Source organism: Ptychodera flava, chromosome 9, assembly GCF_041260155.1.
Source record: "Ptychodera flava strain L36383 chromosome 9, AS_Pfla_20210202, whole genome shotgun sequence".
Lineage (NCBI taxonomy): Eukaryota > Metazoa > Hemichordata > Enteropneusta > Ptychoderidae > Ptychodera > Ptychodera flava.
Genome location: NC_091936.1, coordinates 40,709,614 through 40,735,564, shown reverse-complemented (window position 1 = coordinate 40,735,564; position 25,951 = coordinate 40,709,614). Strand labels below are relative to the sequence as shown.

The window sequence follows — 25,951 nt, the reverse complement described above, 5'->3', positions numbered from 1 at the left end:
GCTGTCACTGTACGCCGACAAACGTCCTCAATCAATCTGTTTGTTTGAATGGAAATATCTTTCACAGAATATTGCATGTTAAAATCTGTAAGGAACTGAGATTGAAACAATTGTGCATCTGTCATTTGGCATATTGAAGACCATAGTCTTCTAGATTCAAACGTCTTTACTCAACATTGTTTTCCACACGATCAATTTCCGTCATCCTCATTTGTATGCTTGTAATCACAGCCATATGTGTTGCTGATGGACTACTTGGCATGACATCAATTCTGCACACATCAACCGTATACTGCCATGGCGGAGGTGTTGTTAATGTGTCTTGAACAATTTGCCGACAAGTTGCGTCTTGAATTAAATCGACTTCAAGTCATAAAACCTCAATGGACGGACACTCATGCATGACATTGAACTTCCCTTTTACGCTACAGAGCCTCTGCCCACACAATTTTCAATCTGTTTTTTTTCAACCCGATCACCTCCAAATTTTGGTAGAGTCCTATAGTCTTCTTCAGTAGGATTGAATCCCTGTTGAGAAAAATAGGGGTCTTTAAAGTTGTAAGCACAGTTACCCCTCTATACTGATGTCTGCTTCAAACTGCTTTTCGACTCAAAGCAACATGGCTTTGATGGATTTGAACTGGCTACGGTTCAGACCCATCCCTGATAGATTTTCTGTCCTCTTAAATATTAGCACTATTTGATATACCAGGTATCTGTTCAGAACACTAGTAAATATACCTCATGATGAAGTACCATGTACCACAACAAATCTGCTTTCAGTTTCTGTGAGTTTCAGTATTGCCTCTGGGTCCAATTCCCAAATTTCTGCTTATGATTTTCACTTCTCCTACAGAGAAGTACAATTCTTATAACGTTTTCAAAAAAAAAAAGCCCAGCCTAACATGTGTATTGTCTCTTTTCTTCCATTTTCAGTCGTATATGGAAGACCATCTGAAGAACAAGGACCGTTTGGCCAAGGAATGGGAAGGCCTGTGTCAGTATGAAGCTGAGCCTAACAGTACCAATACCGGTTCAGACCCAAGCAACTCCAAGAAAAACAGATACCCAGATATCCTACCATGTAAGCTTATGAATAAACTACAGTCACCTTTGGGTCTCAGTCTGGGCAATTATCTTACTAATAGATCCTGTTGAGATCTCCTCTTTCGTCTCTTATTGCTTATTTTCATCATAGGTTTCCTAATCCAGGTCCTCGCTGTTCAGGTCTTGATTTCCGTCACCGGCAATACTCCCCTGTTTTCCATTGGCCAATATCGCTGTCATTCAAATCTGTATTTCCTTTGTAATTACTCCCGACCTGTTTTTCATTCAATTTTTTCATACACAAAAAAACTAACAACAGTATTTGGTTCAAACTACATTTTTTTTGCTACTTTAAAGTTTTACATTTTGAGATTAGCACAAAAAGACGGGATGGCAGTTAATTCAAATTGTGTCTGCTGATCAAAGATAAAACCAACAAAGAAATAAGATAGCCCTGAAAATAGATTTTAGTATCATATTATCTGTATAAATTACACAAACTACACAGAACATCACAAATATTCCAAGAGTCGTTGCAAATTATTTACATAGTTCTTTATCTTTTATTAAAATGAATTTAACAGACTGAAACCGTAAAACGGATTGTACCTAGATGTTCTGAGATGTCAGTTTGCTGTATTATACATGTAGTTACACAGATCTGATATTTTTTGGTCCATTTTACTGGGTATATGTGTTCTTTCAAAGATAGGGTTAAATGAATACCTATTTGTCTCTATTGTGTAAACGTACAGCATTCCTATTGTGTAAATTATACCTACAGTTTACAATGATGGACATTCAGGACAGATACTATTCATAGTCATCATAATAGGGAAATAATATCTGCCTGGGTTTTTGTTGTAATGAGAGATACCTGCAGATTTGTAAACGTGTATCAACAATGGAGGCAGAATGGAAACGCTGCCAATGCTTTTTGTTTTGTCAACGATCGTGTGTCCGTAATGTAGCTATATTTGTGTCAAGCCATTGTTGGCCATCAGAATGCACCCTTTGCAAACTCAACAATATTGCCAGCTGCTTTTTATTATTTTTCTTCCCTGGAAATATGAAATGAAATTTTCACATGAATTATTGTATTGTTCACCTTAGTACGTATCGGCAAGTCTTTTATGCTGAACTTTGTCACTGTGTTCTATTATTCCCCCTGTATACCTGCTTCTTTGGCTTCTTGTAATTTTTGCCCTAACAGTTACAGGCAAAGTGCGTCTCTGAAACCACTCACTCCAAACACTTTCAAATATTCATGTGAATGTTCATCTACAGGTCAACATACGTGTATCAAGACATCCTTGCAGGATTAGATCATGACTCCCATTTTGTAGAGTGATTCATTATTCACACGTACCCTTTGGGAGCTTGTATTTCAATCCACATCCTTGCCCAAGCAGATGACCAGATAGAATGTCTGGCAAAAAACTGCAGAAACTAATTTCTTGCGCTTTCAAGCCAAATTGTAATTTCATTACCGTTGGCCAGCGTATTTAGCTTTACTGTCTAGAATGTTATGATTTAAACCTACAGCATGTACTCTCAAATGGAATCCCAGTACCATCCTTTTGCTGTCTTGAATGAAAATAATATGGATGTTGAGAAATAATTCTCTGGGTTTTCTTTTCTTTTGTTCCTGACAACAGATGATCACTCCCGTGTAATGCTGAATGACTCCACAAACGCTGCAGGCTCAGACTACATCAATGCAAATACAATAGTAAGTCCAAACCCAATCACCATTCAAAGAATTAACTCAACGTGTCCGCCATCAAAATGGGCCTGGTTTTAAAATACTCCACTGCCTGTAGCCTGGAAACCCAGCAGCAATATGAAAATGGTCAAAAGTCTTTGTTTCTGGTGTCAGGATTTCAAACTTCTCCGGCTGTTTGTTGGTCACATGGACAAATTCACCTTGGTAGATATTACGTGGCATGTTTGGTCATTTCACCCATCTGGCTATGCTCAGTAAGCTGACGACATATTGATGTGTACAAAGGGTATCAAATTTTTACAGGGTTAATAACAATAGGCAGATGGATGATAATTTAGTGAAATTTTAATTCCCTGATAGTACACTCATTACCATGAAAAAGCAATGTACACAAACATCGACAATCAATTTTACAATAGAATCAGTCAACTGGTGATTTAAACCAAAGTTGTGTAAATATTTTGCCATCGGTCATTATTTCTGCTTTTAAAAGCTGTTATCTAGTTTTTTATGGATTAAGTAGGAAAAGCTGACAGAGGCAAAAAAATGTCCATATCTTTGTCAAATGGTACCATATTTTATGAAACAGCTGGTGTAAGGTACTTGGTTTCCTCTGATGTTCATTTCAATAATCGGATTTGTTGGGTTTTTTTCTCCCCACTCTTTCATTTCAGACTGATCATGACCCCCGCTCACCGGCGTACATTGCTACGCAGGGACCACTACCTAACACTGTGGCAGACTTCTGGCAGGTAAAAAATGGGAACACTCTTGTTGTAAATTCATCAAAGTAGTGGTATTTTTAGTTTGTATATGTTTGTGTCATTTTTAACCTTCACACCACAGTTTTGAATCCACATCATGCATGCAATTATTTTCAATTAATGCCTACAGTCCCTGATGATGTCTGAAAAAAGACTGACAGTCGGTGAATTTGCCTTGAAATTAGCAATTACGATAAAACTTGCCAGTTTCAAAAAAATAATTTAAGTGACCGCTCTGTGACCAGATGTTGCAAAACACCACATTTCTTTGTTGAGAAAATTATAGGACCATGTCTGTTAACATCCTTTTCTGACATTTATAATTGCTTTGCAAACAATAATTATAATTTGAAATGTCCAGCTGACGCTGACAAACATGTCATTAACGAGAAAAGTTATTTGAATGAAATGCAACTGGACTCTGAAATTTTGGTGTCTTCAAACACTAAAACACAATATTTTTTCAACAATATTTCTGATTGGTCCTTTACCCGTGACAAAGTTGCAGTGGCAACTTATATGGGTGAATATTGTCAATCTGATTGCAGGTTTTGCACTCAATACAGCAATGAGTGCATGGTTTTAGCAGCTTTCACTTGAATTTCAGATGACTTTTGTCAGTCTGTACCTGCATTTATTGCCGCAGCTTCTTGTTGAATCCCCTGATCTGTGGTTTCTATGATTGAAAATGTTTTTATCAGTTTTAACAATCTTGTCATCCCTGCAAGTTTAATTTGTGAAAGTCTCATCAAATACTTTGAAAAAAATTTATTCTTGCATGTTAATTATGGAAACTTACATCACAAGAAGTCAGCCCTGTTTTGATGGCTACAAAATGGCCTCCTGTCAATTTCAGCAGATGCACCATCAGCAGATAACGTTGACACTCCATCATCATTTGGCCCAACCATCACTGGGCCAAAACTCATTTATCAAGCAATATGATCAACATTCAGTGGTTTTTATCAACCTACTGCATCTTTGCTGTTGCTTTCATTAACCAATTTTAGGCCATCTGCAATTTCCGAAATGGTTGTTCTTAACAGTATGTCATGAAGGAGGTGTTTCTTAATGATCACTTGATTCTGTGGGCACGCGCCCCTCAAATACATAGATATTGCAGGATGCATGAACTTCAAGTAACAGATATTATTATTATTTTACACTTAATTTTCATTACATATCTATATATCTATATATATATATATATATATATATATATATATATATATATATATATATATATATATATATATATATATATATATATATATATATATATATATATATTTATATATGTGCACACATATATATACACATATATACACACACATTCTCTGTTGCACAAATTTTAGATAGTGTTGAGTCACTAGACAGCTGTTCAACAAAGAAATGGAAAAATTGCATGCAAATTGTACAGTAATTATCATTCCTGACATAACATATTTTCCCCAGTCGTTAATTTGCATATCTTTACCCCGGAATAGATATGAATTCAATAACCAAGGTTTTAAACAGCTAATGGTATACAATATGGTTCAGAGTAAACAAGGAAAGAAAAAGTAAACATAAATGAAAAGAGATCAGGTTTTAGCGCTAAATGTACCATTGAGTTCACATTTATGTTCGCTGGTAGTTAATGAGTTACTGAATAACGTCCAGTGTAAGAACTTTTCTACAGTAATGTATTTGTAAATAACTCCAGTTTGAATTCATAATTTTAATGAAACAAGTTATGTTTTTGCACGTGTACTGATTTATGATAACAGCTTCTGACTGACAGGTAAAACAAAATTTTACCATGACATCTTGTTTAAAACATGTTAAGGTTATAAATAAACCTTTTACATTTCTCAAAATCAGCGATCTTTTTTATCACATTTGTGAATGGTCCAACAGTTCAGATCAGACATGTATCATTAATGCAGCTGTTTATCGTCTGCTTCTATTTAAAAGTTGAAAATTCCAAAATATTCAATACAAAAGTACACGCAAAGTTTACCACTTAAAGAGTTCCATGTCTGTGTCGTATCAAACGTTTGTTAGCTATATCTGATGATGTATTTTACAGTTTTCAATATTTTTGTAAAATTTCACCCAAAGTGGTGTCTTTTATGTCAGTGGCAATGCACAAAAGTACACGCCTATAACCAAGGTATACTTGCCAGAACCAGGGTATATACTACCTGTAACCAAGGATATACTTGCCCACAACCAGTGGTTACAGCCCATAACCACGGTATACTGCCCATAATCAGTTATACTACCTAACAAAACCAAGGGTATACATGCCCATAACCAGGGTTTACAGCCCATAATCAGGGTATATACATGCCCATAACCAGGGTATACTGCCCACAAGCAGGGTATACAAAAAGGCTGCTTTGTACAAAACTGATAACACATATAATGGGTACAAGCAAATATTACCAACAAAACAGATGATCTACCTGTATTATCAAACACACTACCAAGACAAATGACAGTAGATTCTAAATGTGATTTCTTTTTTTTCTGTTATCTGAGATAGAATTCTTCATCGACAATCAGATGTTTACTCTTTTTGTTATTATATTATGCACAGATGGTTTGGGAGCAAGGTTGTATGGTGATTGTTAATTTGACGCAAAATATGGACGACAAGGATAGAGTAATGTGTCATCCGTACTGGCCGGAGGAAGGTAGTCAGTTGTACCATATTTATGAAGTCCACCTTGTTTCTGAGCATATATGGTGTGACGACTACCTCGTCAGGAGTTTCTATCTGAAGAATCTGCAGGTAATTTTCTGCTTACATCATGAGTATTTGTTATCTCAGTTTTGATTGGTTCACCATTTATGGATAATTTGCATAACAACAAAATCCAGGGCTATCATTGATTGTTTTGTTTCCATCAAATATGCAAACAAATTTCATTTTTTAATAATACTGGGTCAGCCACTTCTGTGATAAAATCAACAAATATTGATTTGTATCAAATCAAACCCATTGTCTTTTATTCATCCCATTCTATACGACAATGCAATCACATTTAAAAAAATATTAAAAATTCGTTTCCAGAATCAGATAAGCCAAAAAAGCACAATCGATTGTCCTATGCTCAGGTTAGGCAAGCATACTTTAGAAAAAAGCAGCTGTTGGAATAAAGTCCCAATAAATCTCACAGAAAACCCCATTTGTAACATTATCAGCATCTGTTTAATGAGAATTGGAGACCTCGGCAATCTGGTCACTACTCGGTGGACCAACTCATCCATTAGATGTCCCTCCATCAAAGTTAGATCTGAGCCATCTTGAATAGCTGCGTTGTTTCTCATTGGCCTGTGTTGCACAGAAATGTTATCCTTTCACTCTGAGGGCCACGCTCAAATGGTGAACTCAGTGCTATCTCTCCATCACCATATGTCCATCTGTTGCAGTAAATTACTAGATAGAATAGTTTTGATTAGTTGAATTGATGTCATTTTCAGTTATTCATGTAAGTTCTCTTTTTAAATTTGCTGCAACAATGCTTCTGACACTTTTCATCATCAATGTGGGAGTTTTGCAGAAGATTAACAAGAGAAACAATGAAAATATACAAAGCAAAAAATAAAACATATTGAAACCAAAATTTGTCTTGAACACATCACTTTTGCTCCATTCAACCTAAATTATCTCAAAGAAGCGGATGTTTTATTAATCAATTACTGCACTCCCTAGATGATATTTACAACATATTTTATTTTAGACCATGTTGATTCACAGATGTGTGGAATATGTATGCTTGACATATTTACCAAATCACTGAATGGAGCTTCCTTCAGAAACATCAATTTATTTCACCATGGCCCCTACAGACATGGAGAATTGCTCGATAGAGTAACGTCTCTTGGTTTTCTCATTAATTCAATTCCATGGATACTCTAGCATTTGTAGAGTGGTGGCTGCAATGTGGCAGTCATTATGGCGTACATAAAATCAAAAGTACATCTACTTATCACTAACCTTACTTCACATCCCACTGTTCAAGATATTATATCTCGTTGTAACTGTAAATTTACATATTTGATCGAGCAGTAACATATTCACTCATATATATATTTTGATTAAACCTGGGTAGTTTCTTTTCGTTGTGAATTTCTTTTGCCAAAGACAAGCCTCCTGTCAAATCGTTGCTATGGTATTGACTCATCCCAAGTACATCCTACCCATGTTGTTTTCTGAGAGTACTTTGAGCTGTCATTTAATTGATTTACGCTTAGTGTGATTCTGGTCGTCTAAATTCATTGAAACCGTGTCTCTGTGGCACTACGCCAGGCAAGCTTGACTGATTGAGGTATTTTGGTCGACCAATCAGGGAGAAGACATAATACCACTCAGACGGCAAAACGTCGTGATCTGCTGCTTAATCCAATTAGAGTTCCACCCTCGCTGGTTTCCTATCTCAACCGATTGTTTATTGTCGGTCCCGTCTGTTGCGTCTTAGAGCGGCAGATCAATGACATATGAACGAATCGCTAACTTATCAGTGCATTTTATGCAGTGCCGGCCACACTTACCTCAGCCTCTGTTTCATTTCTATTGAGTCTCTTTGAAAAAAATTTTTCTTTAATGCATGACGTGATGATTATTTATATCAAGCAAAAGGAGTCATTCAACCGTAACTTTTAACAGATCATGCTGTCTCCTCAATATAAGTTCAGAGTTCGTTATCTGCCTGGTAATGAGACTGCTAATGCCTGATTCTCACTTTCTGCTGCATTTTTTGCATTGCTATTTATTTTGCCATGAAATGACTCCTCAACAATTTCTGAACGATCAGATTCTCTAGATATGTACTTGCAGACACTATTGTAGCAATGGCTACTGGCTCTGGCACGACAAGGTGTGTTCTTGATGTTTGTTATTTGAATTACATAGTCTAGCTGTTACATACAAGTATTTTACCATGCACAATTTTCAGCAAAGCTGTGTCATGAAAGACAGCGTTGCAATTTTTCCTAACTCCACACCATAAAAATAAACCCTACAGAGAGTTAATCTTCAAACTCAATCAACACTTCCCTCATCATTCGGTATGCTTCAATATTCAGGCGTCAAATTATACATGGTACGAACCAAAAAGAGAGTGAATAAACTGATCAACATACAGTCATGTCATGTTTTCAAATCCATTGAACCGTTAGACTTGTCAGAAAGCCATCTGTCTTGTCACTTGTGCGTATGTAAATTTGATTATACCTTCTATAAAAAAAATTGAGAGAGGTGGTGTCAGCCAGGGGCTGTGATCGTGCATTTCTCAATCTCCTATCTGGGCCGTCTATCAATATATGTCAGCCAGGTGAAGTGGATTGTAATTAACCTTGCTGGTCACACTTGCAACATGAGGTCTTTTTTTTCTGGCTTCTCATTTTACAGACCAACGAGACACGCACTGTGACACAGTTCCATTACCTTACATGGCCAGACATGGGAGAACCAAGCTCTCCAAAGGTATTGCTGGAATTTAGAAGGTAAATACAACCCATTCTCTTATACTGTATGTTCAAATTTTTTCTTTTGATTTTGAATTTTTTCAACCAGCCTGTCAGTCTTTCATCTCCTGTCCAACCAAAGACAATGTCAGATTATCAGTCAGGTGTGAATTCTGTCTTGGTAGAAGTGATGCATGATGGGATTAGTCTTAACACAAGGCATACAAGAAGGGCAAATGTTTTGTTACAAGTTTTCATAGCAAAGAATACATGGATATTTCTGTAGCACTGCGTCAAATTTTTCTATATCACCTGGCATAAACTTAGACTTCATCACCTGATTTTCTAGAAAATTGTGTTTGCAATAGCTATTTCTCTAGCCATTCCAGTTCATCACTGATATTAGAGAACGGTATTTGATGTATAATTTTGATATAATTTTGTCCATTGATTACTATCAGATGGAGTCGATATAACTTACTTGTCCAAAAGTAGTATGTCCAAAAGTAGTATGTGCAGAGCATTTGCCGCACACCCTTGGCTGTGTACATGTCTGTGGTCCCCATTTTGAGCCCTGGCAGGCGGAAGATTAGCAAAGACAAACAACCGACCATGCAATCAGTGCAGACATGAGGATTTCTATCTGCATCATTTATCTACAATTATTTACACCAGCACTCCCTGTTGTGAGATGTTGATGCTTCAATCAGAGCTTGTATGGCCAGTTAGTGTATTTCACTGTTTCACTCTATGCATTAGTCTTGTGTGACCTCCATGGCATTTCACAGTGATCCATCAATCATGTATATGTTAAGGATGTAGATGTTCTCATTAAGGGACAGGCTGTAATAAGCCACATCACCATGGTACTGTTTTGTCATTCGTCAACCAGCTCTAACACCAGGTGGTCTGTTCATAAGAGACGGTGACAGACAAGAACATGTCATTTGTGAATGCAGAATCCTCTTACAAGGGCCCTTACTGTTCACCACATCAACAAACATCATCACTACAAACTGACAATTTAATTTCCAAAGCTATACATTTTTGTGTTACTGATGGTGATGACTTCTGTGTCAAAGGTTACAGCATCAAAATCGAGATGCTTTCAGTGACTGTGTGTACTCAGACATAGCAGATTGCCTTGTGTTAAGACTGCATGGCTCTTTACACTTTGTATGCATGCCCTTTATAGAATATCTGGCAAATGCTTCTCTGTGTTAGGATCAATAAGAGATGTCGCGCCGTTTTCCTGGCAGGGCTAGCTGTCAGGACTTCACTGGTCTTCTTCTCCGGATACCTGAACCCTTTCACCACAATGGTTTGGTCCAAACCCATTGTTATCAATGGTGACTCATGGACCTCTTTACAGAGATTATGGTGGGCAGGTTAAAACACACCATCATGAGTGCTCAACTAAACTTGATCCTAGTCAGGATCCAACACACAAGTTACAACAACATGGCCATATTTAGCTGACAAAATTAACACAAAACTCACAATGTTTGTAAGAGTTTAACATGCGTAACAATGCAAAATCAAGAGAAAAGGAAAAACACATGAAAGCAAGGCACTTGTAATCATTCTCAGCTCAGAGCACCTGGCTCTTAACCAATGATGTGTGGGTAGCTGTTACACTAAGTTCTTCTACTACCACTACTACTACTACTACTACCACTACTACTACTAGTACTACTAACTCTGCCACTGGCCCAGTCATTTTTGTGCATATGCAAGCTGTCAAGTATACCACTTGCATAGTCACAAAAGTGATTGGGACAACTGAGTGCGCACTAACAACCAAGACGTCTAAATACACCAACCGGTTACCATGGTAACATGTTACCGCTAACAGTGCCCTGTCGAGTTGGAGGACGTAGGATAGCCCCATGAGAATAACGCTCTTTCAGAAAACATTTCTGTCTACATGTTCAGTTTGTCTCGTTGAGTATCAAATTAATAAACCTGCTTATGTCTGTGTTTGAAGTTTTTGCTTTAAGTATAATGCATGTCACAGTCACCTCTTTTGTGCCACTCATCTTTCCAGGAATCATCAGCAAGTGGTAGCCTTGTTTTTCCTTTCCAAATCTTTTTCAAGACTCTCTCTCTCTCTCTCTCTCTCTCTCTATCTCTCTATCTCTCTCTCTCTCTCCATCCAATCTTTGGTTGCTAGGTAACCATCAGACGGTACTTAGTTTCATCACATGCAGAATTTGGTAATTTAAACTGGGTTCCCCATGGACAGTATGCACTTCAAATTTTCAGAAGGAGAACGTAAAGAAATTGAACACCTGATGGTTCCGTAATCGAGACTCCTTCATCAGCTTTTTTTATCTCCTAGTATCTCCATCTTCGTCTTTCTCAGTTGCTTAGCTACCATGAGCTGGTCGTTTTCCTCATCCAAATGTCATAATTTTCAAGCCTGTCAGAGAGTGAGCATTTGAGTCATATCAAATCAAAAAATTATTCACCTAAAATGGAATCTATTTTACCATCATTTTTTGTAGAAAATTTAGAGTACAGTCCCAGTTTGTAATTCATTTCACATCATGTAGAGTGATTGGTTAGTTGTTCCCACGATTAGATTTTTCTCAAATCTAATGACTCACATTGGAACTATGCATTGTGGAAAATTCTGTTAAAATCCTCAAGTTGTTGTCTGCCCGCTCCAGCACACCATCTACTGTCCCAAGGGGTTGCCTTAATAGTGAGTTGTATACCCAGCAGTGAAACACCAAGCGTCCTCATTCTTTAGCATACAAATTTGTCTTTTCCCTGTATCTTCTTTCATTATGGATGCAATTTTTTCCTCCCTCACATTGCCCCAAAAGACATTGATCAATGCTTTTGAAGAATACCAGATCCCAAGCCCAAGGCTCACACATAAGACACGTTTCACTGATAGTCTAATTAATTCATGCGGGCTGGACTTGGTTGGCAAACTAAACACACAAGGCCAGAGGTTGGCCCTGCTTGAAAAAATGGCCTCCATGCACTGGTGCATAATGGGAAATGTGATCCTCCATCAGTATCAGGTGGTTACCGTAGTGATAACGATCCAGAGGAAAAAGAGAGACTTGTTCCTCCCTTGAGCTCACTTTGCCATTCCATTTCATAATCAAGGTGGCCTTTTATCTCCATTACATTTATCAAACACAGTGGACACCCCATTTGTAGCAAACTCCCATTTCAGGGGCTGAGTTACACAATGAACATACATGCACTGATTTTGTGCTCCCAACCAAGCAGAACATGCTTTCATCAAATCAGAGCAAATGCATTCATACATGTATTTATTATCCTGTGACAAATCATAAACTTTCATGTAATTTCTTCTCTTGGATTGCGATGACATTCATGAACAATTTTGTTTTCTGTTTTTTTTTTTGTTATGCTTTTATTTCAGAAAAGTGAACAAGTCTTTCAGAGGAAGAGCCTGCCCCATCGTTGTACACTGCAGGTTGGTAAAAGTTACTACAGTTTGTTCTCTGTCTCTGTCTCTCTCTCTCTTTCTCTCTCTCTCTTTCACGTTTTTGGTTTAAGGCATTAATTGTCTCTACACTCCATTACTTTAGATGTGAGTTCCTAACAAAAGCACAATTATGCACCATTTCACAAACAAATGTTGTCTACCACATTTTGCCAGCAATCAAGACATAAACAATAACTGGCAATTTGCTCCGTAGACCGGTGATGAATTACACAAGATCATTCTGGAGTAATCTTCAACCAATTTTATGCAGGCTCCACTTTTTAGACCACTCTAACCTCAAATCAATGTCGGGGGGATGTGATTAAATTATTTAAGTTCAGTATCTCTACACATGGTTAAGTTTATCTCCACCAAGTGAATTGAATGTCATGAGGAAAATGTATCTTTGAAAGCAGTGGAAAAAAATGAATGACATCATAGCTGTGTGGTTTACACAGCATGCTGACTTTTCCTGTTTCTTATGAAGGTACATGTAGAATGCACCTCTGGGACAGACATTGAAAGTCTCAAACTTTTACAATGCCATTTTGTGGGGGGTTGATTTTGAAACTCGTGGAATAAGTTTTCAAAAATACAAATTTAATTTTTCACCGTAGAGTTAATACAGGTATGAATTTCAAGAGGCGATGAATGTTGGATAATTTTTTTTTCTTGTTTAAAATTTTCCATGGTGACCCCCGATTTTTTATTCCAGATTTGAAAAGGGAATGATTTAAATTTTCTTTAGAGATAGCAAACTTTTAACTTTCAATTTTTTAGGTACGTACTACTTTAAGCCAATATGGCATCAGCAATATTTTTGCATCCTTGTAGGTTTCATATAATCTTCACAAATGTTGATATTGCCATGATGCTGCAGGTATGCATTTGTACTTTAACCGTTTGAGTGCTGTAATTTTTCCAACCAAAATTTTAGTGCAACATTTTACCAATTATTATGAATTTTTCTGCAATTGTTTTGATAATTTTGGACCAAATTGATATCATGTTTTTTTGGATACAGTTTTTTATCAAAATTTTGGCAAAAATCTGAAAAAAATTGACTGGAGTATATTTTATAGAGGTGACAAAAATTGACTTTGGCGCTCAAAGGGTTAAGTTACTTTTTAAAAACCAGTTTTTCACTGTCTTCATGTTTACCGGATTATCAAGTAACATGCTTAATCATTCACGGTTTTTTTGCTGTGATGCAAAACACTTAATTTTAATTACAGTAAATAACAACAAAGTTACTGAAAATTTAAAACCTACACTTATGTTTCTCCTCAATACACATATGTCAAAGTCTTGAATATGATTTTGTATCTGCAAAAAACCCTTCCTACTGAAAATGAAAGAGCATTGGGAATATTGTGTTTAATTTACGGCATTCAGGCTGGCATGCCTTGATAACATCAATTACTGTGTCAAAGTAGGCTGTAGTGGTTGTTAGAGTGACTGAAATATTCCTGTTTTCACAAATTGGTTCAGATACGTTGCAATCTTAAGGGAAATGGTGAGAAAAAGTGCAAAGTAAAAGCATAAGCCACGTCTTCACACAAAGGAAATTTCTCCCCTGCATCATCATGTCTCTGTCTGGAGAGTTCTGAGCATATTGTCCTCGAAAACTCATGGGAAATTTTGAGAGGTGCTACACTTTTACACGCGTTGGTTTTGATAGTGTTGCTCGACAAATAGAGGAAAATGGCAGACGATTTTTTTTCGTAGGTTTGTGTTCAGTGTGTCTGTTGTCTACATTCACAACTATGAATCTCTCTGGAGGAACGGCAGGAATGATAGATAGCAAATTGAATTGGGAATTGTGTCTATCGTCATTTTTCATACTCTCTGGGTGATTGCTTATGGCTGTACAAATCTCATACATAGTATTATTCAGGACACCGCTTCTGGACATCTATTTCACTCTTTTTTTCCATCATCTGTTCTCATAGAATTTACATATTCAAAAAAATCTATAATATGAAAACTGCTGGGTAGACATGCTTGGAACCCTCTACAAAGATAAGACACAGGTAAACATCAAGTTTGGCTCATATTTCAAGGACATACAGAAACAATTTGAATAAATCTGCATATTTCCCCAAGCTTCGTCATTTTCTCAGTGTGGTACATTACAGACCTTGAGTTCCAATTTATTCTGGTGTGTAAGACTCTTTGAACTTCAACTTCTACTCCAGCAAATCAGTCAATGATTTGTTTCTTCTCCACTTTGCAATTTTCCTGCCCTGAAAACACACCTCTCCCTGAATAAACTGACTTATCCTACGTCGTGTCCTCAGTGTGCGCAGTAGTCTTCCACACGAAATGATATTCTGTTGTGCAGAAGAGGAAATCTGTATGCTTTCTTTTTTCTGGTTTTTTTTTCACACATATATACAAAAGTGTAGAATTTATTGCTTCCCAAGATTAAGAAGCCTACTTGGCAGGTTTGATGGATGAAAAAAAACCAAGATTTGCTACAATCTTTGTGCTTTCCAACATTTGATCATTCCGGGCACATAATGTCGATTTCCTGTAATTCCTTGGTTGTGATCTGGGCATTACAAATCTTTCAAATAGGGATTATTTCTAATCATGCTTTTTAGTAAATCTGCTGTACAAATAAGTGAAGTAGGCAACTGAATTGTCAATTTTTTTTTCTCTCCCTTTTCATCTGGTCTTAGATATGGAGACAATTAGTATGATAGTATCGTTCCTTGTTGGACAAATATTGAATTTGTAATATCCTGTCAAAACAACTGTGAAAAGATTAACTATTGAAGATTTTTCAATATGCAATTTCAGACAGTTTGGCTTCAACAGAGTGTATGCCAGAAAGGCTAAAAAATTGTTGATTTCATGATGTTATTTTGGATATTTTTTTTTTATCACATCAAAGCATTCAGTGCAGATAAGTATGCTAATTCACATCTGCCAATGTGTTGAATTCATATGTGATACCATCTGCATGACTGAACCGCCAGAAATGTTTTATTTCACGGCTGTTAGATCATAAAATTAATGAATTTTACAGTGTAAAAGGTATATCAAGACATAGCATGTTAATGCTCACATACACTCGCAGGTGTGCGCAATTAAAACATGTCCAGCCAAGTCTAATTATACATGTATTGAAAATGCGTCCCTGCCCAAAAGACATGCCAAAAAAATTTTGAGAATTCAAGTTCAAAGCTGCTGAATTACGTTATTGTATTTTGGTATTCAAAACTAGACACTGATATGTAATCTACAGATCGATATCAGATGGATTAGATGTCAAAATCAAGTTTAACTTTGTAGAGATAGATTGAACTGGAAGGTCACCAAATACCTGGCTTACTATATCTTCTAGAATTTGACCTTCAAACTGTGAACTGTAAATCCCTTTCTGAAAACAGAGATTATAATGCGTGCTGAAATATACATGCATGTTTCAATGTCTTCAGGGTAGACGTGGCAAATGTACTGAAATCAAGAGTTCAAAGAAGCGTGTAGGGGAAAAAAAGAACAAAAATTGGAAGACTTTTGCATTTGAGGAGAAAAGTAAATAAAATGTAGGGTCAGAGAAGATTTTTTTTGAGTTGTATGCTACTGGCTGTGGATAAAGCCAATTTATTTGTTTAGAGGCATTGATGAGATGTTGAGTTCAGTTGTTTGGGTTTGGGGAAGCCCATGAAATGGATGGTTAATTTCATCACCTATGAAGCCCAACAAGAGAAGGACACATCGCAGAATGAAAAGGCGTCTCTTTTCCGCTTTGTACATCAAGAGACGCAGCGTCTTCTGCTCTGCGATCTTTGATTGATTAGATGTGACATGTGAAACCAGGAATAGAGCACATCCAGAACAGGGGGGGAAAAATAAGTAAAGACCGAGCGGACGAAGTGGCCCCCACCGGCACAATCACATCCTCTAAAACATCCTCACTGAATTAACTAAAAACATCTCTGAAACAGTCTGAAGGGCTTGTTTTTCTGCATGCTGTTCGGCTTGGCGACTCTGCTTCCTCATCATGTTATGAATTATTGACAAGATTTGAGAGGACTAGCAGCAGACCCATTGATTTCAAATGGCTCTGTTCGTACCGTGTAAGTCAACGCAGTCACAAAATCTAGTGGTCTCCAAGTTCTGAAGTTGTCTTTAAAATCAGGGCAATCAAGATGTTTTGGCACACAATGTGAGAACCCAGAGCATGTACAGCAGATGTAATACAGCCAGAAAGAAAAGCTCGCACTTTCACACTAACCGGGCTTCAAACCAAACATTCTCCCGATGTTACAAGGGTCTGTCCCCTCCAGCAAATGCTTTCACAACTTAAATTATGTCTCTTTTACTGAATTATAGATATTTTGACATTTTAATCGCTTATCAAAGGGACAGTTTCGCTGACAGAAATTTGAAAAATACGAACAGGCTATAAAACAGCAAAAATTGGTGGAGTTTCATGACCCTGAAACTGCTATGCAGAAGACATGTTTTGTTACACCCACAGTATGCTCTGTCACACTTTGTGATCATCGGCAATGGCAGAAAAAAATTGGTTTCCATACTGGGCAATTACTTATAGTGGTTTTGAAAATGTAGGATCTTGCCCGACAAAAAATTACCCAGCATTTAACATTTGAAATATCAAGGATCACAGTCGGCATTTCTTCAATTTGCAGTCAGCATCTATGAAAGTTTCTGTACTTTGTAGAAAGTACACATCAAAAGAAGGAAGATGTGATCAAAGTGTACCATGATGATGCTTTCAAATTCCAGTTTTCCATTCCAGAATGTTGCTTCTTTTCACTCTCCAACCAAAGAACCTGCAGAGCATTTCTGTGATGCGTGACATGTAATTTTCACACACAATCAGGCATCAGTGACCGGGGCAGCTAGCTCGAATACCGAACAACGCAAATCACCGTCTTTATAGTACACATTTGCACGACTTGTATCTCGGCAGTTTGATGACTTTGCAGTGTATACTGCTAGTCAACAGTAAAAATCTTCCAATGCCTATACTGTTCAGTATGCTGTTCGCTCGCTGGGGTAAAAGTGCATATAGCAATAAACTGTTGAGGACACGCTAAGGGACTAGCCATGAAAATGAACTGAAAGCATGGACTCATAAAGGCTACATGCTTCACCGCAGTGATTGAAATTACAAACGATGGAAGGCGATGTGACGTAGTTACCTTCGCCGGCCATTCATCAAGATACCCTAGGGTGATAACGTTAAATGAGCTGAGAATTTACATTCAAAGCCAATGAGGGAATGACCAGACATCTGAAGTCACAAATTAAACTGCCCCAATCCCAATCACAAGATGTCTTTGATTTTCGTGGCAGAAAATCAGTGTACCTCGATCCCCTTGAAATCTGAACACTTTGTGTGGAACAGTGTAGCATTAGTGTCTCCACATCGTAGCAGTGATCTTTGTAGGTGGGCATTTTTCACCATGATCATCATTACAATTCCCTAGACATCAACATCATCATCATCATCACCGTCAACAGGGTACTTTATCATCAACACTTCAATTTGATAAGATAACGCCTTTTTTGTTTCAGAGTACAGAAAATCATTGCAGTGAGTCTCATCCCAACATACTTTTTGTCATAATTTCCTGCTCCAAATTCGTAATGTCTTTGAGGAAATCTGGCTTTCGCCCGGTGTCACAGTAATGTTCAATTGTCATCACAAAAATGCAGAACACACATGCAGCCAATGAAATCTAATCCAGAAGGAATGTCTGACTGGTTTTATATTGGAATTTACAAAAAAAAACCCCACTTTTATGATGTCATTTTGTTTATGAACACCTTTCTCAGGTCACGGCATACACAAAACAGTAATAGCCTAAATGTTTCGCTCTAATTACCAGAAGGGAATTTTATGTGCATGCATATATATCACTTCGAGTGTATATCTCCTCTGTCTGTTATGTTACAATCATTGTTTTTGGCAATATGGGTAAAAACCATGTACAGAAAAAAGGTTGATTAGGGCTAGGCTGTTATTCAAATCTCCATAATTTTCGAAAAATGTAAAAAACTTGTGAAATATAAGCTTATTTTTCATCACACATAAAATGGTCTTTATTCAATTTAAATGTCCAGTGATTCAAAGCATGGTGCTTGTACCAGTGCAATACTGCCAGTGTTTAAAGAGCCATTTTTTTATGTATATGGCGCATGGGGATAATTATGTTACCCCTAGGGACTTTGAATTATAAATCACAGTTCAAATTTCTCCAATGAAATATGTCAGTCTTGGGGCTTTTACCAAATGTAAGAATGTCGCATTTCCTAGTCAGTTTCTGCCTGAATATAGTGCCAGTTTTCAGAATGAAGATTTGACCTGAGAAATTCTCATTTTTATATCAAAAGAAAGAGAATTGCTGCAGTTACAGTAAAATACTTTTTCACAAAACATTTTTCATTTATTAATTCGCGGAGAGACGGGTAAAAACTCTGCTTGTGTGTCTCAAGGCATTAATGTTAATGGGTTTAAAGGAAAATGCTTATGCCAGCCAATGCAACTCCAGGGAGAAGTTGCATTGCCCCAGGATGGCGTTTCATAATATGAGATGGGATCAAAATAGAGCCAATTATGCGTCCACTATCTTATGAGAATTGATTTACAACACGAAGGTCTGTGGGGTGAAGTTCCAGGACACGTATAAGCCGTGCAAATAAGCCATTTCTCCGATACTTCGTGATTGGGTTATTTTGATTGTCACTAATGTAAGAACTACAAAATATGGGGAGCACCGATGGGGCATGGCTCATTAACAACAAAACAGGCACGCCGAAAAGCGCTCGTCAAATGACGGATTTATAGTTGTCTTGGCATTCAATCTACAACCTATGATTAGTTTATTTTTCTGGGAGAAAAATGGGAGAAAAAAATCCGGACAAACCGTGTCTAATAGCCATTGATAACACTGCCCCCATTCCCTAAACGAAATGAATTATTGCCGCTTATGAGGTCTTTGCCGGTGATTATCCCAGACTTTTCGATGGCAAGCCCTCTCTTCTGCAGCAATCATTACGCCTTACATTATCATCTCAAAACCTGTGCTCCCCACATCCAGGCTTTGCACATAAGCACCACAGTAAACCTACAAGAAATCTACTTCCCTGTGTCAGATGAACGTGTGTGCATTGTACCGTATTCGAAATTGCCTTGATTTGATCTAGTGTTTTAATTTGCAAATGATGACATACAGTCAATGGTCACTGTTGGTGAACATGGAATTTAAACTGTAAAATGCAATATATCTTTCACATGAGTGTAACACTCCATTACAAAAAAGCAACATCATTATAAGTATTAGTTCACTGGTCTTTTGTTTTTAAAATGCAAAAGATAACAAACCCAGTGATATTAATGATCAGGCAGTTACAAGACAAATTATTAAAAAAGGCATTATCTTCTTGATATAACGTTAAATCATAGATGTTAAAATTGTAGCTCTCTCCAGCTATTGACAAAATCCATCCATGTTTGAAAGTTCATTTGTCTTCCATATTGGTAATGTTTGTGAAAATAATCGTCGATCATCCCCATCTTATGTGTGCCATGCAAAGTTAGACAAGGAGATGTTTAATTCTGAGTACCGGTGAAGAGACCTTGACAAATGATGGATGGTGTTTTAAAATGTCATCGCCTTTCTTGTTTTGTGTTTTTTCCTGACAGTGACGGATGCGGACGCACTGGTACTTACTGCTTGATTGACATGGTGTTGAATCGCATGACAAAAGGTGCCAAAGAGATCGATATCGCGGCAACACTTGAGCATATCAGGGACCAGAGAATGCAGATGGTGAAAACAAGGGTAAGTGAGTGAAATAGTCTGTTGAATGAGAGGAATAGGTCTTACACCCTGGGCTGACAAGGTACTTGAAGTGAGATATCTATTGGCCAGGTACACCTGTTGTTCTGCCTGTCTAATCATATAATCCAGACTCTCCAAAGCTTTGTTTAAAAATATTGAATTTTAGAAAGTACTCAAAAGGATATTGCTTTCTGTGTAAAGGGACAGCAGCTGTAACTTTTGACGATATTTTTCACTATTTTTGTTTTGTATATGACGTTGAAGTTCTCGTTTAGTTGCCCAAAGCATGTTTGAAACACCAACTATTTAGCTTGTCAACACAATGGCTATAATGTAAAATGCAATGTTTATTTAATGTTTACATTTGACTTGTAGTCCAGACCAGGACTCACTCTTCAACAATAACAATGCAGTCTGTGCTGGACATGTACAGGCTGAGTTGACAAGCTCAACACTCATGTTAACTCAGCGTATTTGAAAGGGGAGAAGTGGAAAAAGTTGACATAATGTTAGAACGCGCCTCGGGGACAGATATTTAGGCTTTCAAATTTTATCAATTCTCTTCACATCTACCACTTGTAGGGGCTCACTTTAAAACTCTCGGTGAAAGAAAGAAAAGTTTTCACAATCTTAGTTTTTTGAAAATAGAAAATTTTATTTTCTCCCATAGAGTTAACACAGGGATGGCAGCCATTTTGAATTTCAAAAATTAGGAAATCTTAGGTAATTTTTCTCTCTTGTACCAAACTTTGCACTGTGAGCCCTGATTTTTATTTTAGCTTTGGTAAGACAATGGTCAAAAGTTTCTTTGAGGATAGTTTCAGCAAAAGTTTGTCTTTAAATTTTGAGGCGCATACTTCGTTAAAAACAAAAATAATGAAAAATCATCAAAAGGTACAGCTAATGGACCTCTAATCTCAGTAGGATACCTCTGTACTTTCATCTACTGAGTTTAATGTATTGTCTTGTAAGTTCAAGTGACAATAGAGAATATGGTGATTGAGAAAGTATGTGTGTTGTACATTAAAAGAGGGGGATGGAGATTTTAACATGAATGACAAGTAATTTGAATAGATTTTGAGTTTCTGAAGGTGTGTGACATGTTTATATGTGCAGAGAACAGCAAGTGATGCTTCCTTCCATGTAACTTTGTGGTTGTCTTTGAACTGACAAGGTTGTTAACATTTGGAATTGTGGCAACATAGATAAAAATTACGAGAAAATCACCATACTAGTACGAGATCAGGATTTCTCACATGCATCATTTTTCAATAACTTTTTTTTTCCTTTTCCAGGACCAATTTGACTTTGCTTTAAAATCTGTCGCTGAAGAGGTCAATGCAATCTTGAAGGCCCTGCCCCAATAAGACACAGAGTTTAAACCACGCCACTTGAGAAAAGAATCCACCAACAAATGAGTAGTTCACCAGTTTTTTCAGCTGGTGATTGATGAGTGACTACCACCAAGAGAGATCTACATCATGGTGTTCAACCTTAGTGGTTTATTTTAGTAAAATACTTAAGGCACAGAGTAATCTTGAAGATAATGTGGGAATAATGGAAACAAAACTTATATAAGCCCCCTTCCTACTTAAAGAAAAACAAAAGGAACCAAGCATGTGTACATGAGGGCAGTAAATATTCTTATTTAATCTTTCCTGCATTACTTTCGGCATCTTCTCACAATTAAATCAAGTTAACCGTTAATGGAGACAAAGTTCCGAGGACAATTTTTTGCTTTCAAACAAAATTATTAAAAGGACTGAGGACTGCAAATATTACAGAATTGAAGTCGTTGTGGACACCAGTCCAAAAGCTGTTAGACTAAAATGTAACCTGATTTCTGTTGATTCATAAATTATTAGTATCTATGCCAGTCTTATAGAAAGCAATGATTTTAGAAGCCATGCCATCAAAACCCCAATTATTTATTGTTCATCCAATTTCTCCATCTTTTCTGTTCTCTCTGTGTTTTGCCAAGGAATTCTTTGTCAATCAGCATAGGACTGTAAATGAAATGAAAACATGCAATAAATATGATGAAAGACAGGCCAGTTACAGTACGGTCCCTGCATTCCTTTGGTCATGGATTTTTAGTCCTTTTTTTGGTTTTATCTTTTAAACTCTAATGTGCCATGTAAGATATGTACTTATAAATATCAATATTATGACAAGCAACTTTATTGAGATGTATGCAAATTACAATAAAAAATAATGGAAAAGACGTGTTTTAAAGTGAAATGAAAAGGACAGCAATTGTGGTAATTCATAATTCTTTGGAAACTTTTGTGAAAGATTATACAGGGTGAAACATATTTTGAATGTCAGTGTGATGAATATCCCTGAACCATCAATGGTTATTGAAGTTGTAATCTGTGACAACTGCTACCATTTCATAGAAAACAACATTGTAACAAGCATCAACAGCGTTTAAAAATTGAGCTTCTTTCTTTTGCCGGATGCTAATGAATTAGGTGAATCATGGAGAAATTTACAACTCATCGTATGTAAGGGTGAGTGCAGCATGGCCATTTCAAAGCCAATCATGAAAAGTACACGCATCAAAACAGAGACGGAGATATTCAATAGTATTAATGCAAATTACATATTACCATCCTTGTGAAAATAAGGAAAATACCAGAACAAAGGACAAGTTGAGTTGAAGTGATGTTTAAATTACAGTAAATCATTCCTGTTTGGAGTAAAGTCACTAACTAGTAACCTTATTTCTGTGTGCAACTCTCATACCAATGCTGTGACCTGATGCTGTTTTTTTCAATGATGAAGTGTAGGACCTTTACACTTGATAGTGGGGGTGACAGAGTTAATTGTCAATGATGCAGTGTATTTTTCAGAGGATTTGCTGCAGAAAACTCAACCACATCAAAATAAGACAACCATTGAATTTACCGATAAAGTGCATTAATTATTATCATATCAGAAACAAGAAACTTACCTTAGATCATGGTAGCTTGGTGTAGCAAGCAAGATTTTTATTTCAAGTGTATAAAAACCTCATTTTTAGGCAGCATGACCCTCACTGCAACTCTTATTTTTCGCTTTGAGTCATCATGAACTCCAGCTTTATAGATGCTTTTATTCTACCAATTGCATTGTGGGTGAAGCAAAACCCCCTAGGTCACCAGTTAGTTTTAAGATAGCTTTCATGTCTGCTCATCTCATCCGATGGTGCAGGCACATTTTAATTCGGCTTTCCACATCAGAATAAGGGATTATTTATTTTATCGGTAGTCAGGTTTATCTGCCGGATAGTACTGCTTAGAGGGAAAAAGTAATCCCTGATTGGCTAATACTACCGTGCATGTGGTAGAACTGCCAATCAGGATTAAGCTTTTATTTGAATCCTGTTATTATTATTTATTTCAGGCTATGTATGTTATCTATAAATATTGAATGAGTCAAGAATTGTAATTTACAGAGCCAAAGCCTCACAAAGATGGGCTTAGTGAAAACTTTATTCCTCAAACAGCAGAGAATTCATGCATCAAAACCGACTGGGAACAAAACCACAAGAAGAGCAAAAGTGCCAGATACTGTCATGTAAAAATGAAATCCAAAGACAAATTGACAATTTTTAAAAACTAAAAGCTGATAGACAAATGTAAAGGCTGTCGCAGGCTGGCTATGTATTTGAGACACAAAACTTAAACCAGCAATTCTTTTCAGTGAGCTTCTCAGCTGTGGTTTTCTGAAGTTTCAGGAAGCAAATTTCTTTACAAAAGGAAAAACAAAAGAGCCTGATGTCAACCAATATCTCCAAATCTTTCAGATGTAAGATTAAATGTATAAAATGAAGGATTGAAACCCCCTCTAATCTTCCCCTCACCACAATACCCCTTCCCCAATTTCCCCTTGACAGTCGATCAATATTTTTCAGCTGTGTATGTGTGAAGTTTATCATGAAAGACCGACATTCAGCATGTTTGCATCCATACATTATCAAACTCTAATTTTCCTTGTCTTCATTGTTGTCAAAGTGTCATTACATGCTACATGGGTATTCTATCCTTGTACAAATCTGCTACCTTATGTGATGCGTTTCTTTAGTTTTCGTTTGCTAAGTAGGTCAGTTTTCACGGTTTACCCTGGGGACTTTCCGTAGACCCTATTTCATGCTGTAACTCATATCACTTTCCAATATGAATATGATAAGTTATTCTTAATAGCACTGCTAATGGAATATTTCCTTGATATCTCAATGATATAGCTGAATAGTAAACCACACATCAACAGTTGAAAAGCCAGTACATATAGTAAACCTTACCCTGGGGATCCAAAAGAAAATATAATTAAATTCTATTGAAGTATATTACTTGGTCTTATATGTATATATTAGTCTGAAACTTGTACCAGTTGTGTGCAATCTATTTTGTAATTCATGGATTAGCCAGAGGGGTGTGGTGACTACCTCCCCCATTTCAAGTCAAACGTAATGATGTAACCCAATGTTGAGTATGTGTATTACTGTTTATGGTAATAAAGATGAGTGTGTAGTTCCCAATGCAAAGTCAAGTCACTGTGTCTGTGTGTCTCATTTATGAACAAAATTGTCGTCTGCGTGACACTTCTTGTCACATTTCGAAGAGGGTAGATGCTAGTTGGTCAGCAGTATATTTGAATGACAGAAGCTGATGTCTGATTGGTCAATAGGTAATCTGGAGGTTATTTGAATTCTCCTATTTTAGTGGGTCATAAACCTTTTTGGGAATAATCACTAAATAGGTGGGTGAAGCCTATGAAGGAGTGGGGTAAATTTCGTGTATATCGTGTTATAGTAAATCAGACTTGCAAAATCGTTAAAAGTAATTAATTTCAGTCAGTATCCAAATTTTAATGTCCACCGATGAAAAGTCCCGTTTTCAACGTATCGAAAATTATACGCTTATTCCACACCCCCCCCCCCCCCTCGAGATGCTTTTGATTCTGTACACGTCAAATTGATTAGCTCTCATCGTTTGTCATTCAAGTTGAAGAGGTTTGGATGTCAGACCGTGCTGGTGAAAATATGTTGAAGGTTATACAGTCTTTCAATAGAGTTACGAATAAAAAGGATGTGTTAGAAGGTATTTCGATAGATGGCGTACAATTGAATCGAATCGAAAGTAGAGAAAATAAAGACATGCTTTCCCGTTGTTCTCGTGTCTGTTTTTTAAAACAAATTATAAACGACTGTCAAACCAGAGTATTTCGCAGATAGTTTCAATCATATCTGTCATACAAGCTAAATGCACCACTTTCTGTGCGCAGTTTATGCATCACTGCAAAGGAACGAGTTGCACGTGACACGGTGTCCATCGCGTGTAACCGGTGCTATCCACGAAAATGACTCTTTATGAACCATAATCAACGAGCATGCTGAACAATAGTTTGTGAGCTACACTTAAACGCACTGTCTGGCAGTGAAAATACCCCGCTAATTAGCCTTCACGCAGATCGGGCGCTGTGGAGAGATTTCACACTGCATCTCCATAAATATACCTGCATCAAATTCACGTGTTACTCTCGTAGACTGTAGAAATGAAAATACACTGGAGTTTAGGGGGAAGGTGGCGCTGGACGCAAGTCTCACATCTCTTCTATTTTGCCGCCGCAGCCAAATCATATGCAAAAGCAATCCTTTCTTTTCTGACAGCAACTA

At 37.0% G+C, this 25,951-nt stretch overlaps 1 protein-coding gene across 1 annotated transcript in view; it reads left to right on the top strand.

Moving 5' to 3' along the window:
* The window catches only part of LOC139141030 (receptor-type tyrosine-protein phosphatase N2-like), a 260,917-nt gene extending 236,092 nt beyond the window's left edge, over nt 1-24,825 (top strand). The window contains exons 13-20 of the mRNA XM_070710596.1: nt 937-1,084; nt 2,706-2,779; nt 3,448-3,525; nt 6,122-6,316; nt 8,939-9,033; nt 12,401-12,454; nt 20,154-20,292; nt 21,588-24,825. Of these exons, the coding sequence (XP_070566697.1) occupies nt 937-1,084; nt 2,706-2,779; nt 3,448-3,525; nt 6,122-6,316; nt 8,939-9,033; nt 12,401-12,454; nt 20,154-20,292; nt 21,588-21,659 (855 nt within the window). The 3' untranslated portion in view covers nt 21,660-24,825. The remainder of the gene's footprint in view (nt 1-936; nt 1,085-2,705; nt 2,780-3,447; nt 3,526-6,121; nt 6,317-8,938; nt 9,034-12,400; nt 12,455-20,153; nt 20,293-21,587) is intronic.
* The last annotated feature ends 1,126 nt before the right edge of the window (nt 24,826-25,951 follow it).